Raw genomic sequence first — 16,926 nt, forward strand, 5'->3', positions numbered from 1 at the left:
TTATCACAGTCACCACAGTAAATTATAAGCCAGAGGAGAATGTTCGTTTCCCCTGAATTTAGAAGCTGTTTTACTGATCTATAGAATCCATTAATGAGATGAGGCAGCGACTCAGATGAGGTTTTGTGCGTCCGGCACTTTGTTCTATTACCAGAATAAATACTCTTTATTTGAGATGCAGAAATCCCAGCGATTGCCCGGGTGGAATGGAACTCTGTGCGTCTGGTCACAGTCATATTGTTTCTGCTGCCGTTCCGAGTCACTGCTCCCGTCTTATGTAAATGAGTTAACTGCGTAAAAACGCTGGAGGAAAATTATAAGTAAAATACAGATTGCTTCGTGCAAAAAGCGCTTTCATAAATATATATGGAAATGTCTCTGTAGTTCTGTAGAACTTTACGAGTTCACCTTCTATTTTCAAAGCCGCAGCGAAGGAGTTTTTTGTTCATTTTTTGCATTTGTTGTGTCCTGAGGCGTCGCTTGTGAATGGGACTGAACAAAAGAACAGACAATAAGAGAATTCAAAACCAGAGCTTTCATGATCTCTTCCTTCTCCTCACTAAAGTAACTGTGTTGTTGTTTATCTTAGGCGATATGGGGATTTCTTTTGGTAGCATTCTGCTTTTGTGGTCTAATGCCCCCTATAAATGCCCCCTGAGTGCTATGCACGGGGCCACCTCTGGGTTAATGTATAGTGGAGGGATTGGAGCGTTTAAATGTCTTCTCCAGTGCTCTGGGAGTTTGGGTTCTCTTGGCAGCTTAGCAAAACTCCCCGACCGTTTGACCTATCCTTGGTCTTCGGTGATAATGAGGTTCCGGGGCCCAGATGTGTGCGAGAGGAGACAATATTTTTTGGGATGAACCAGTATTCATGAGTGTGCAGTCATTCGGAACCAGGGACATCACACAACAGGACTGATATTCATGAGGCATTGGGTGATGGTGGATCACCCTTAAAAGTAACATGTCTTAACGCTTATAAGGTCTGCAGCAGAACCCTCCTGCAGCATTGCTATCATGCTATGCACCGCTACACTTCTCCTCTAAAAACTGGAGAGGATATTTCGTATGTAGGCTGGACTGAATGGAGTTGTCAGGTTTTCTTCTTTAAGCCTTAAACATAGTTGCCAATGATTTTCCGCAGAGCTTCCAAATCTAGTCACATCTGCGATGAATCCCCAAGATATAACCTTGAGAACCAGGATAGACTTTGCCTATAGCAGCCCCCTTTCCCATAGAGCTGAACGTGGTCAAGGGTACTCTTCGGCCCCCAGGTGTCGTGCATACAGTAATAGAGGCTTGTTTTGAGATAGTCGTTGGCGCCAGAAATATTGCAGACACTAATCTGACTTTACAGATGACCTGAAGAAAAACAACAACTCGTATAGATCAGAATAAGATCCAGTGATCAAGCAGGTTCTGGGCTGGCGGTTATCCAGTAATGGTTAATATCTAGCAAAGGTCAGGGCAGGCAGCAATCCAGAGAATGGTCGGTATCCAAGGTTAATCAGAATTGGGACAAAGGATCGGGCAGATAAAGATACCCATAGTAGCAGGAAACCACAGGTATTAGGGGCAGTGAGAATAACACCTTTATAGTTCAACAGATTTGCTGCAGTGCTGCTTGGAAGCCTCCAGAGTAACCGAGCTGCCGGGAGGAAGCCGCATTAATTCATGCTGCGTTCCTGCGCTGACTGATCCTGATCATTAACGTCCCCCACTCACGGAGAAGTCAGCTGAGCCCTAACATGGTATTTCCCCTGAAATGGCCTATGAAAAGCTTTTTAAATCTTTCAGCATGAACATTTTCAGAAGTTACACAACCTGTCCAATTCAGTCCTCAAGAGCTACCAACAGGTCATGTTTTCAGGATTTCTGTCTGTAGAAACAGGTGGGATAATTACTGACTCAGCCAAATAGATTAACTCACCTGTGCGTGATTAAAGAAATCCTGAAAATATGAACTGTTCATCATCAACATTTATTTATATAGCACCAGCACATTCCGTAGCGTTTTACAATTGGGAACAAACAGTAATAAAACAATACTGGGTAATACATACAGACAGAGAGGTAAGAGAACCCTGCTCGCAAGCTTATAATCTATAGGACAATGGTTTGATACACAAGGGTAAGTGCTACATCATATTGAATATTTGTCCAGCTAAAATGCAAAGGTTACAAAGTATTTAGTGGGCTGTGAGATCAGTCACACAACTATGTTGGTCAGAGGGTTGTTGTCTTGTGTTAGCTGTGTAGAGGGTGGTAATAGGGTGACCTAGGGAGGGTAATAGGGGTGGTTGAGGAATACTATAAGCTTGTCTGAAGAGGTGAGTTTTCAGAGAACGCTTGAAGGCTTGAAGACTAGAGGAAAGTTTTACTGTGCGAGGGAGGGAATTGTACAAAGTGGGTGCAGCCCGAAAAAAGTCCTGTAAGCGAGAATGGGAGGATGTGATGAGAGTGGAAGAGAGACGCAGATCTCGTGCAGAATGGAGGTGTGGAGTTGGGAGAGTTTTTGAGACGAGAGGAGATGTATGTCGGTTTTTATTTTATTGACGGCCTTGTATGTTAGTAAAAGAATTTTATATTGGATTCTATGAAAAACATTCAACCAATGTAGAGACTCAGCAGATGAAAAAACGATTTGGTAGCCATTGAGGACTGACATTGGACACCTCTGGTCTAGACCATATAGAATTCAGGATTCTCTCGACTTTGTATATTATCTCACCATCCATAATGATTGATCCAGATCTAACAAGCTACCGTCCAAACTTCCTCCAAAGTGCTGCTTTCAGCAGAGATATATGAAACGTCTTAGAATATAAAGAGACTTTACATCATCTATAAAAGTTCCTATCTGCACCAGATCAAAAATATCAAGTCTGTCTGTGTCTGTGTCTGTGTGTGTGTGTGTGTGTGTGTGCGTCTGTGTCTGTTCCTAAGTACATCAGTTGTGAAAACCTTCTGCCTGTACCGTGTTACCCACTGAATTCAGCCAGTTAGTCGGCTGGTTACAATGTAGCAGATGTAGTAATTGTCTACACTGTAAACTCTTCTATTCCCTGAGCTCTGATAAACCCGAACTTGTTTGTTGTGTAAAATAGAGGAGAACATTAAACGTTATTAGAGCTAAAATACTCTTAATGAACGGAGCAGATCCAGCATTTTGTGTCTTTGTCAGTGACTGTTTATAGACACCGAGCCGGACTGTGTCCTATTACATCTCCGTCACACCCGGGTCACCCGTTATAAAAGGAATGATTCTGCTGCTTCATCACCTTTATATCCAATGAACGAGGGGGAATTGTGGTACAACTGTAAAATAAGTTGCATCTTCTCAATTCAAATTAAGTTTATCAGCTACAAGGTAACAGCAGTGAGATAAACACAGTACACCTATTATCCCTACATAATACTAAACTGGTGTCATAAATACATAATAACTGACAATATAAATAGAAGGTAGTGATATTCCCTCCAGGTTACAGAGTATAATCTTGTTCCTTTTTAAACTACTAGAAATGCTGCTGAATCTATCTCCTCCGTCTCCTATGCATAAAAAGCCACTGGTATTATGATAAATATAAACTAGGAAAGTTTTTTTAAGAAACAAAACAGAAATAAAACATGGCGATAGTTTGTATTTTATGCTGCCAATATGTTATTTCTAATAACCCTTTGAAAATCAATCCCTGGAAGATTGTGCTGCGAAAACCTAGACAGACACATTGTATCATTTGTTAGAAGTTGATTTAGCCGGTAATTAATAATTCCTTACGATATACTGTATATACAATTGTGATTCAGACTAATGGAACAATATACGATCCTGATTAGCGTCATGTCACGTAATCTATATCCGGCTAGGTTAATTTCTGCCGTCCATTCCTTAACCTCATATACTTATTAATGTATTTTGAACTACAATTTGGAAAGTTCCATTTTGATAATCTGATTTTTAATGCTCCCCTTCAAAGGTGGAAATTTGTAAAAAGATAAAATATCTCTATCTCAATTCCTTGTATGGTCAGAGACGTCTGCGATCGTCTTCTTAGAAATAGCATTAGGGCAGTTATTTCCTAGAATAATCAAGGTTGACGTTATACATCAAGGAGCCATTAAATATTGTATAAATCATTGGATATCTGTCATAACGCGCTACATGGTAACAATAACATCACTTTTCGTTAAATATCCCTCAAGCTGACAGGAGCGAGGGCACCAAGACCTCAGACGTTTATTGTCTATTATATATTATGCCTCTATTGTATTCTCCCAGTAAATAACAGACACATTGTAACACATTTTATATCGCTATCTGAAGCCTAATTCAGAGATGATTCGTTCTTCCCCCTAACAGAGTCTCATATATACATCTTGGAGTGTTTGTTTTTATACATCTTTTATAAGCCGTTTTGAGTTAAAATAATTTTATTTTTAGACTTGTCATAAAAACCGCAGATGTGACTCAGTATCTCTAATTCTGTATTATGGCATGTGCTGCTGTGTAGGAAGGTAATTATGTATGTCAGTGTGCTGGATAATTAAGCTTACAAGATAACCATCTTTATCTTTTTATTATTACAGAGGAGCTGAAGGAGAAGCTGACCCAGTACGTGGACGAGGTCAACCAACGGAGACCCCAATTTATAAAGATGGTCCGACACAACAAACAGGAGGGGCTCATACGGTCTAGAGTCAGCGGGTGGAGGGCGGCGAGGGCCCCGGTTGTGGCGCTCTTTGATGCTCACGTTGAGTTCAGTGTGGGGTGGTGAGTGTCAGACGGAGGCTTGTTCATATATGTGGCGTGTGTCGCTATACATGTCACGGTTTGTATGTAATGTACATGTGATATGAACGGGTGCAGAATAAATACTGAGCTCGCCTGTCCTTGTCTACCTATAACTAATAAGTTCTGACTTTACTAAATAGATCATTTATAATGAAAACGGGAAACTGAACCAGGAATAAAATAAACATGCCCTAAAAATATATGTAAACCATGCAAGAAACTATGCAGTCGGTACCCGTAGCAGAGAACTGTCTCTCATCAGTCGTTTCATTTATCCATCACTTATAGCTCCTGTACCTGGGAAAATGTATACAAGCGAATCACAAGTAACATATAGGCTATGTGTAATTAATAATTATATCAGCTGATAGGAATACTTGTATAGTCATATACAGTTTAGGTGCTACCAACTGGCATACCGTAAGCCAGTGGTCAGGGAACAGGGGTAAATTACCCCAAATGTGGTAAAAATGAAATTCCTGGGGGTAATGATGCCGATTCACATGCTGTCAGTTGGATTGTAGACCCCTTTATATGTGAAATTGCTGTTGTACCAGAAGAACCTCAAGGGTTTGCAGAGGCACTTCTTGAGCTTCGATGTAATAATGAAGCACGTATTGCATTTGAAAACAAAGCAGATCTGTCATATTTTTGGATGTCAACAGCTGCAAAGTCATCAAAATTGCACATGAGGAGGCAGTCAAAAAGTTGCTGCCTTTTGCCACAACCTACCTTTGCGAACAAGGATTTTCCACTCTAACGAACATAAAAACAAAGCAGAGAAATCGATTGGACGCTGAAGACTGTATCCAAATTGCTCTGATATCAAAATGCCCCAATATTGATGCTCTCGTATCAAAAATTAAGCAACATCATTTCTCCAAAACCTGAAGTTTTGAAGTTGAAGCTTTCAAAGAAATTTTGAATAGATTCAATAAAATTTTGAATTCCAATAATTAATAATATATGATTCCCTTCCTTTCAAATCAAGGGGGTAATGTCGGCGTATCTAAATATATTTGGGGGGTAAAAGGTAAAAAAGTTCCCTGACCCCTGCCGTAAGCTGAATTGTTAGGGCACCGATAGTCTTGAACCAAATTAATCTGGCTCAGAATGGGACTATCGTTAGCCCAGGAGACCCCTCTCCTGTCAGAAGAAAAAAGTTGCAACAGATGATCACTCTGGACCACTATGTATCGATTAGCATTGACCTCATCTTCTAAGGGAATAACTGAGCCCCCAGAATAAGTGCCAACCAACATCAACCAGACATTGGCTGTGAATTCCTTGTGAAAGATGTTGCAGCATTTCCCCTGTACCTACAGGACGTACTGGCCGCACGTTATGACCCAACATCCTATTAAGTGACCCTATAGTGGCGTTTTCATTTTTGTGGTCTGTAATCATTAACCAACGTTAATCAAGTTGGCGATCTAACCCCATTTATAACTTAGCACACACAATCATATTTGTAGTAACATGACGATCTATATATCACGCCAGCAACAGAAAATATTCACTTTGAATAATTTCTCTGCAAGCAAATTTGCAGGATTAATTGGTTGGTGTTGGAATTAAATATTCCTACTAATCGCTGTCCTGTTTAATCTTTTATAAGCCCATTTACAGCGTGAAAAACTTCAACAGGAAGGCTTTGAAGCTGTCATTAAAACATATATTACGTTTGAACGAATGACACATGAAAATTCATGAGCTGATATAACACTTCAGTGTTCAGTAATGTGCGGTAATCTAATGGAGAGAAAGTCACAATATTGGATTAGAAGGAGAGCCGGCGTCTAGGGTATAACTCTCTGCAACAAGAGACGTGTGGGGCTCTCTCTATTTTTGAGCTATGCAGAACCTTTTTAGCAATAAAGATTAGAGAACTTGGCAAGAGGTTTTTTTTTCCACCGAAACGTTTGGTCCAAATCATCTGCCAACACCGGACAGGTGCTCTCTATCCCAATGCATTTATTAGTGATGTAGTATTAAATCTCATCCCGACCTCCATCCGACCCAATGATATTATCTATACCAGCAACATGGAATTTATTTCAAGCTAAACAATTTTCTGTATCCACATAAAAAAGGGCTTTATTCCACATCTGGCCCTCACACTGTACAGCTAAGAAGACACTAAATATAATATAGATATTATAATTAGAGTTCAGTGCTTATATAGATTAGATTAGATCACTATACATTATCTGCACACAAGTGACCGTCGTCATAGTGTATTTATAAGACACCACGAATTCCCACAGTGCTGGACAGTCCGTTAGAAATCAGACAGAATGAAATCGCAGAAGAGGTGCAGATGTGAGACAGAGGGAGGACCCTGCACGTAAGAGCTTACAGTCTAGAGGGAGAGGACAACGCGGACACGATAGGAGCTAGTGGGACAGAAGTGGGTCTGGAACTGGTAGAGGGGATTGTGTCAGGTTGGGGGTAGGCTATAGTGGAGGGAGAGGGATGGGTTTCGAGGGAACACTTGAAAGATTATATATATATATATATATATATATATATATATATATATATATATATATACACACCGTATTTCCCCATGTATAAGACGCACCTTTTTTCCCTAAATCTTGGGTCTAAAAAAAAGGTGCGTCTTATACACTGCTGCTTACTTACCTTATTGAAGAACTCGGCATCTGGTGTGAGGAGTCCCCGCTAATCAGCTTCAGTGTGGTCCCCGGTCTACTTTGCAGAAGGATCTTCAGGTTCTTCAGGCGCCTCCCACAGTCTCGGCGCTGTCAGTCACGTGACTGACAGTTCCGATGATCGCCGATGACTACCGATGTTTGTCTGTCTGATTAAAGCTGCACAGTGTTGATGACATTAGACGCTTGGGGGCGTGTCTACGTGACTTGTCTCTTGTCAACAAGACTGTGCAGTAGCGCTCATGTGGGACTGAATGTGTGACCATTGTAATCTGACAACAAATTTCAGGCTCTAGTGAATCTGGGACAACAAACTTATATATCTTTTTTTTAATTTTGGGCCCCAAAATTAAGGTGCGTCTTATACATGGGTGCGTCTTATACATGGGGAAATACGGTATGTATGTATATATATATATATATATATATATATATATATATATATATATATTGACCCTACTGTGCATTTATTATATATAGTGATTAGTTGTATTGCTGTGTCCTGAATCGTGGACTTCCAGGCATCCCTCGTTGCTGGATAATAGGTACAGAGTAAACATTAGTGTCCTGATGGTTTGCTTACTATGCGATCAGGAATAATAAATATTTCATGTATTCATAACACAGGATTTCTAGAGGGGGGTTTCCACAGTAATCTGTACATTAAAAAAAAAACACATTAATATTATTCTCTTTTAAATAAATTATTATTGACCCTCTTACCAAAATAATACAATGTAATACCTTGTAAATGAATACTCATCTCCACTCACATCCAATTAAATAAAAAAAACATTACAATTAGTGTTGCAGTCACTCACCTAGTGCTTCACGTCACTCCTGATTAGCCAAAAAAAGCCAAAATATCACTAGTAAATTAATCTTACTGCATTTTCCTTTTCTCTAAAGTCACAGAAACTCTAGAGCCAAAAGTGAGAACAATCACATTGGCCATTTTGTTGAAGCCAAAGTTATTTAAAACAGGCAAATCCCCACAAAAATGGGTCTTATACTGTCAACTGTTATACACTTTTTTTTTTTTCAATATAGCCAGGAGGAGGTTCCTAGAAGCCGTTTCTTCCTTCTAAACCACAGAACTAACATGATACAAGCAGGTATCTGGGCAATTGGGACCGTCCCCTCCTGGATCAGTAAAATAATTAGAGTGACTTATGCCTTCTTTGACCTTCTTGCATATGTAAGAAGACATGGATTTGTTCATTTTTACTTAGGGATTTGATTGAAGCTGCAATTGATGGTTTACAGTTAGCTAAGGATCTGGCAATTACCATGGCAACCAGTTTCCCCACTTCTTCTTCTGCCATCACATGACCACAAAGAGCTACTTGACTGACTGGCTTTTTTCCCCCTGAAGTGTGCAGCCATATCTCTAACAATGATCAACTTTTGCAAACGGCAACACTGGGTTATAGGAGAACCTGTGGGATTGCACATTTCATCATCCTCATCATCATTTATTTATATAGCGCCAACATATTCCGTAGCGCTTTACAATTGGGGACAAACGTAATAAACTAATAAACAAACTGGGTAAAACAGGCAAAGAGGTGAGAAGGCTGCTCGCAAGCTTACAATCTGTGTTTTATTGTCCTACCAGGAGACTGCACTCTGTGAGAAGTTCCATACCTATAAAAATGCAGTAGATTGTTCCAAAAACATTTGTAGACAGTAATTTTTTTTTACCAAAACAAAGTATTCAGGACTGTTTAAAATTAGCGTCATGTCAAATGGTGTTTAATAGTTATCTTTGTCAATGAGAGATTTCTGGATTTACAAAACAGCAATTAGCTAAATGCGAATGACTTTTTATTGGACCTTCAGTTGTCTGTTTCTCTTTCAACCTAATGACTTTAGGATCTTAATCTTCTCCTCCTTAGGGCGGAACCGGTCCTGAGCCGGATCAAGGAGAACCGGAAAGTGATCATATCTCCGTCTTTCGACAACATCAAGTATGACAACTTTGAAATTGAGGCCTATCCTCTGTCTGCTCAGGGGTTTGATTGGGAGTTATGGTGTCGCTATCTGAACCCTCCGAAATCCTGGTGGAAGATGGAGAACACGACCGCGCCCATCAGGTACACTTTCTGTCAACTTAAAATCTAGGAATTTAGATTGAGATACCTTCTATGCATAGTTGGTTTGTTTTATCACATATCTCGGTGTACATTTTTCCGGTTGAAGCCAATGATAACAGTCCCACATTTAGGAGCACCGTCTATCACGGTTGTTCCTCCCCGATGCCACATCCGGTGTCTCAGATAAACTCTATCTGTAGCGAATGATGAGAAAGCAGACTCCTATACGAATTGTACACCAGAAACTTTTTTTTAAAAAACTTTTTGCTGTAACCGCTCGTTAACTGTTTGTTGTCTTGTTTGCTTTAGAAGCCCCGCACTGATTGGCTGTTTCATCGTAGACAGACTGTACTTTGAAGAGATTGGACTGCTGGACGAGGGAATGGAGGTCTACGGAGGAGAGAACGTGGAGCTGGGGGTTCGGGTAATTATCTAAATTAAACATGTTCGGAATCTCAGTCATCCATAATTGTACGCGGTCGCTGGTCGTGATGTCGGTCTGGTTTATAGTTATCTGATAATGGACACAGTTGATGATGTGTTGCGGTACAGTATGCAGACGCAGGTCTCCTTTCAGCCAGAGCAAGATCCGGGATTGGGCGAATTGTTTGGCCAATCATTACGCTGTGCAGCCGTTGACATTGTTCTGCACATATGGCCACATGTAGTTGACAACTCAGAATGGCTGAATTAGCAGAAATTAATCCCTTTTTTATCCCTATAATATCAGGACTGTGTTATCTGAGGATGGGTGAATAGCCTGTGATATCAAGAGGAACGTCGGGAGTTGTAGTATGTGACGGGGGAATTCTACATTTCAACTCTACAAATATAGCGTATAGACCTTTAAGAGACGGAGGGCCACCTCAGTCCTGAATAGTTGCCCTCCCAATTTTCCAGACCCGCTATTTACTTACTTTGCTCAAAGATAGTGGAAATCTGGACCAAAACCATAACAGCCAATCAGGCATCTGCTTTATTTGAATCTTTGCATTAGTCAGATAAAAGCTTATTTTTGATTGGTTGCTTTGGTTTCAGTGCAGAATTGCACTTATTTTTTTGTTCTTGCAGATAACTCTGAGTCTATTTAGCATAACGATACCTATCTGTAGATTATTCTCTTTTGTTTCATACAGGGAATTTAAAGTATGCTGCTGTCCTCTATGATGGGGGGAGGGGGGTTTCCACAGATTAATGATTCAAGTCCCGTCCTAGATTAGAGATTGTGATAATGGACAGCACCAGTAACCCGATCTCTCTTCTGCTATCTCTGATTTACGTTACTTTGGCGCATGGTTAAGCTCCCTTCATGTTCCCGTGTTGTCCTGATTCCTTACACATTTTTGGAATGTTTGACTCACAAACAGTTGGGGGTAAATGTATAATACTCCGATTTTTTTCAACTCGCCGGAAATCGGCGAGTTTACAGCTAAAATTTAAAGCGGCGAAGGTTTGTAAAGGCAAGTTTGCCTTGGTGGGAGATTCAATTTGGTGCGAGGTGTTTCCGTAACGTCCACACAGCGCGACAATGTGATTGCAGGAATCTTCGCTCATAGAAGTGCGCAGAAAAATGAGCGGATATTCCTACCGTAACGGCTGGCGATGTGCATTTAATCTCCCCCTTAGCTATAACGTGTGATCCCGTTTATAATAATACTTGGACAGCTTTGATCTGGGGCAGCTCCTAAATACAGACAGTTTCCACCAATTACACAGCAAACATCAGATATTTCTGCACTTTGTTGCATTGTTTAGGGACGGTGTCTTATTGCTTCATAATCTGGGATTGGCAGCTCTGCCCTCCATAGAATACGGTTATTTCTGAGAGTGCCGCGGCCGGTGTATGTTAGGTGCTGATAATCTGCGATAAGAAGAATTTACATATCAGATACAACCCAGGAGAGTGAAGATTTGTACACAGCAAACCCTGGTGCCCCTCCACTTCCATCTCCGTTATCTTGTTAATTACTAGATATGAACGTTGTTATTGCCTTCCAGGCTCTGAGGTTATGTAAATCAGGGCTATTTTTGTACATTGAAGTGAGACTACTTGTAAGAAATACATTTGAAATTCACAGTTACAGTCAAAATATGAGATTTATTAAGAACATTTTTAAAGGACCATTAAACCTCAACATTTACATTTTTTAAGATTGGAATTCTGGAGGTTAAATACACTGTTCAGTGTTACCCACTGTAGCACTGTTAAATAGTATGACCTCCCGCCCCCACTCCGGACAAATTAAGCCCCTCCTACACTTTTAGGATAGTGTCCTGATGGGATCTTATGCAGGTCAAAACCCTGATTCTGCGGCAATATGAGTTACGGTGCCCTCACTGGTCCCCTGTGTATGACTCAACTAGTCCCCACAGTGCATTTCTGCAAAGCAAGTCTGCCAAGCTGCCAGTCATACTCTGCCTGTCCTGTTAGAGAAGCCCCTCCCTCCTCACATGGCAACCTGCCGGACTCCTGGCAGAACAGGCACTTTAGTGAATCCTGGAAGGACGCAGGATGCAGAACAATTATTTTAGGCAAACAGGGAGTTAGTGTCCAAGTCCTACGGGACATTGAACGAACCGTTCTTGGTTAACCTTCGCTGCAGTACCAGTTGGCGCAATTCCAGACCATATCATCCAGTAGGTAACCTCGGCTCCTACATAGGGCCCAGAGAGCGCTGAGGGCCCCAGATTACTCTAATCCTTATTATGTGTTTTTTTTTGGCAGAGGGAGAGGGGGCCCGAACCAGTGTCTTGCCTATGGCCCTATGAGGTCATCAAGCTCTGCGCAGTTTGGTCACTGTAGCGTAAGAAGCGTCAGGGTTGATCGAGAAGCTTCGCTGGTTAGTATTAATCACTCAGCGTGATTTCTCTATATGATTACATGTTCCTAATGACAATCTCCATTGTCCTCCAAGGAGTTAGAACGGAAAATTAAAATCCAGTGGTTAGTGCAGAGACGTCAGATTCATTCTCCTTCTAACGAGTTTATAAGCAGCTGTCATCTTTTATCTGCACATATGTCGCGGTTTGGGAATTCAGCCCTTGGTTGCCCGGCACATGCCAAGACGTACTTATCTCTCTGCAGCGGATACCGACCGCGTCAGGATTACTTATGGTAACACCTGCTCGGCCCTCGCCCGCGCCGTTGATTTATGGCCGGTTAACAACACTTCACACGTTGGACGGCACAGTGTTTTTCTGTTGGAGTTTATTAAATATGCTTTACGCATAACTAGATACTTCTCCGGGACGGGGAACGTGTCTTGTCTCGCATCGGACCATCTGTTAAGTTGCTGGGTTTAAATTATTCTGAAATATAGAAACATGACACAAAGTAGTGAAGCAAAAAGGTTTTTTTTTTTTTTTTTTAGTCGATAATTATCTTGTGGTTTGCAGGTTGTGTGTACGTTATAAGACTTCCACTAAAGCAGGTGATATATGGGGAAATATATATGTGGTCCTGACTGTAAGGGCACTAGAAGACCATATAAAAGGTAGAGGCCAAAGTGATGTTATATAGAACGCAGATTACTCTTATTATCATCTGTTATTTATGAAGCGCCACAAATATTCCACAGCGTCGTACATAGAGCGTAAACAGAACACAACAAACAGGGCCTGATTAAGGGTCACAGTTGCCCTAGGCTTTTGGAAACTTGGAGTCCTGTATTTAAAACGTGCAAAAATTATATTATAGTGCAAAATTTTAACAAACCCTGAATGATTCAAACACAACATTCGATTATGACCATATAAAACAACCCCCTAGTACAGACAGACAATAAAATATATGGAAATGATTTACAATCATATACTAACATCTACCACCCCTGACTGTCTAGCCCCGGTCTTCACATGTGGGGAGGGAACTCTGTAAAGTGCCCTAGGGACTCCCACTGATGTCACCGGTACGAGCTGTGCAGCGCAGAGCAGCACACTGATCCCCTCCTCCGCTGCTGGGAGGGACGGATTAGGTGGGCAGCGTGAGGTGGGACATATCTTCTGGCTCTCAGCATTCTATACGGTTATAGATCCACTTAGTGCAGTGTCCTATAGATGTGTGTACAACACAGCACCCAAGGGGCACACCTATACAACACAGTACTCAAGGGGCACACCTGTAAAACACAGCACCTGAGGGGCACACTTGTACGACACCGTACCCAAGGGGCACACCTGTACGACACCGTACCCAAGGGGCACACCTGTACAACACCGTACCCAAGGGACACACCTGTACAACACCGTACCCAAGGGGCACCACCTGTACAACACAGTACCCAAGGGGCACACCTGTACGACACCGTACCCAAGGGGCACACCTGTACAACACAGTACCCGAGGGCACACCTGTACAACACAGTACACGAGGGGCACACCTGTACAACACAGTACCCGGGGAGAAGCCTGTGGCTAGTGTATATTCCCCCTTCACAAACTGGCACTGACCCCACGCGTTTTACTAGCACTGTGAGACTTGGCTAAGGAAGACCTGTCATGTACCCAATGTGGGATGAATCGATATTCATGTAACGCAGCCCATCCGATCTCTAGGACCCAGCGATCTCTAGGACCCAGCGATCTCTAGGACCCAGCGTTCTCTAGGACCCAGCGTTCTCTAGGACCCAGCGTTCTCTAGGACCCAGCGTTCTCTAGGACCCAGCGATCTCTAGGACCCAGCGATCTCTAGGACCCAGCGATCTCACAGCCACAACCAATAAATACGCCAAATGTTTTTTTGGCAACACACAATAGCTGCCTCCACCGTGTGGAGGGGACAGATCAGCTTTAATGTCGACCTGAGACAATGTTGCATATTGTAATAAAATTAGAGTCTTCTTTAGAACTGTAACTGTATCACTTAATGTTCTACCCCCCTCCAGTGTTACTGTGTATCAGGCGGTGGTACTGTGTATCAGGCGGTGGTACTGTGTATCAGGCGGTGGTACGGTGTACCAGGCGGTGGTACTGTGCCCAGTGGGCATTGACGTCCCCTGAGAGACTGATAGATATTGTTGGAGACCTAATTACACCAGAAATTACTAATGCTGGCGAATCTGAAGATATTCTTGTAAATCTGCAGTAAACAAAGCCAGTTTAGATGTCTGACACGCAGTCCTGCCGGCATTTATAATTTTATATCATAATGAAACCGCTCATTCTTTCTGTGTAACGATTGGGCCATAAAATTGTAGAATGGGATTCAGGACAATGAACATTGTGTTCTGGACGACACAGACGGTATAAACCACTTGTATGGCTCCGCTGTTTATCCCAGCAAAATGCGGCTTAGACTGAGGGTTTTTTGGTTTTGTCTTTCTCGGTGAACATTATATTATACAGTATATTTATAAATGAGCTGCAGCCGTGTCACACAGATGGACACGCTGTAATTGTCAGAGAGACATTGACAATACGGAGTCCTTTATGACATCAGTTTGTGGTCTGCTCGGAGTTCTCAGCGGTAGAAAGAGATTTTACAGGAGCAGAATTGGAGCAATTGAAAACATGTTAATGGACACGTTATATCAGGTTTACAAAAAAAATATATGCAATGATGTAGGAGGACTCAGGTGAGATGGATATTTACCCCTATGTACAGGATACATTGTTGATAACAGAAAACTGATTATCTGATCACGTTCTGAGTAAATAAATGTTTTCTGACATCGAGGGAAACATCATATAGGACAGTCTGGGAGGAGTATGGATCCGAGCTGGGGAGAGGCAGCTCAGATAATGAGCAGAATATATATATATATATTTTTTTTTTTTTCTTAGATTATAATTTTATTTGGACTGGACCATCTTTGCTCCTTGGGATTGTCACATGATCCCCTAATGTACAGCACTTAGTAATAAGTTGGCTCTGCGTAAATAAATAAATATATATATATATATATATATATATATATATATATATAATAAAAAAATTATTCCTTCAAACATAAAAGCTGTATGTAAACAGCAGGATTTTTTTTATACAGGTTAATCTAGGTCTGTTTCACGCTCAGGTGACTTTGTCTTGTACCTACCTTTGCGCAACTTTCACTACCTACATTGGATCATTGCATTATATCATCAGGCAGGGTTTGTTATGTGAGATAAAGCAGCTGTCAGGGTAAGATTGTTTCCAAAGAACAGCTGAACTGTAGTCCAGGATAACCACCCAGCTCTGGCTGATGATATAAGCACATGGCTGAAAGCTACAGAAGGGAGACACCAGATAAATCCATGTATGTAGTAAACCTTGCAGGAAGGTGTATACAAGATTGTCAGCTCTTGTGGACCAGGGGCTCTAGAAATGTCACCACACACTCTGCAGTGATGTTGACCTTGTCTCATGCATTTGGATGGGGCTTATATTGATATTTATCCCGAGAACACATTACAAGCACTAAATGTATCTGAGCGGTGCCCACACGGCGAATTATCCCCAAACATGGCAGCCTTCCCACGCCACAGATGGCTCCCTGGCTTGTGCTGGATCAGGAGCCGCTCACGCTGGATGCCGGTCCCCACCAGACGGCTGCTGAGCTATTTGTAGGTACAATGTTCTTATAGTCGCTGCAAAACACAGGAAAACAAAGTAACTGAGACGTTGAAGTCATCGAAATGTTGTGTGATCTGTAACCTGACGGGAACGGCCACAAATCACATTGTTTTTGTTTTATTTTCAGGATTACTAGAGATGTTGTCATCAGTTTTATTCCAGAAAATTATCAGGTTATTAAATTATCATTTTTTGCACCACTTTAGGCAGCAGACAGTGATTCTCTCTCTGACGATAGTTAAGTGACCTTTTTGCAGGATAAACTCACCAACTCCTCAGACTCGCAGCTTGTAGAACGGACTGATGATGGATATCTGATGCACACATTGTATTCTGGATGATTACATGTAATGATCGATGTAGAACGCTCTCGGAGAACAATTGGGCAGCCTGGGACTCTACCTGTGCGGTAATACACGTTGTACTTCCAGAACACCTGGAGAGCCGTGGGCCATTTAAATGAACATTATTTCCCTACCTGTATACTATAAATCTTCTAACTGACCTCCCATGGCTGAACTGGCAGCGGCATAATCCATCTTCAGCGCCAGATCATGGTTCACTAACTACTACTTACCAATGCAGAGTCTTTCTGGGAGTCACCGTGGTTCAGTTCCCAGCCCTCCTAAATGCTGCACCTGTCTCCCTCTCCTCTGTCACCTCCATAAGTCTCCTATATTCACCTGCTAGACCACCCCGGCTGAATGCTCTCCCCCATTCTATCCACTGTAAGTGACCTATGAAGTCATGTCTTCATAGCTCCCAACAGTGTACAGGTGTAAATCCTTCCGCTGTCTAACCTCTCCC

General features: G+C 41.8%; 1 protein-coding gene across 1 annotated transcript in view; it reads left to right on the plus strand.

Annotated features, from left to right (window-relative positions):
* Positions 1–16,926, plus strand: part of GALNT18 (polypeptide N-acetylgalactosaminyltransferase 18) — a 226,063-nt gene that overhangs the window by 175,618 nt on the left and 33,519 nt on the right. Inside the window, exons 4-6 of the mRNA XM_075188471.1 lie at positions 4,591–4,774; positions 9,369–9,566; positions 9,876–9,990. Coding sequence (XP_075044572.1) covers positions 4,591–4,774; positions 9,369–9,566; positions 9,876–9,990 — 497 coding nt within the window. The remainder of the gene's footprint in view (positions 1–4,590; positions 4,775–9,368; positions 9,567–9,875; positions 9,991–16,926) is intronic.

Source organism: Mixophyes fleayi, chromosome 10, assembly GCF_038048845.1.
Source record: "Mixophyes fleayi isolate aMixFle1 chromosome 10, aMixFle1.hap1, whole genome shotgun sequence".
NCBI classification, from domain to species: Eukaryota; Metazoa; Chordata; class Amphibia; order Anura; family Limnodynastidae; genus Mixophyes; species Mixophyes fleayi.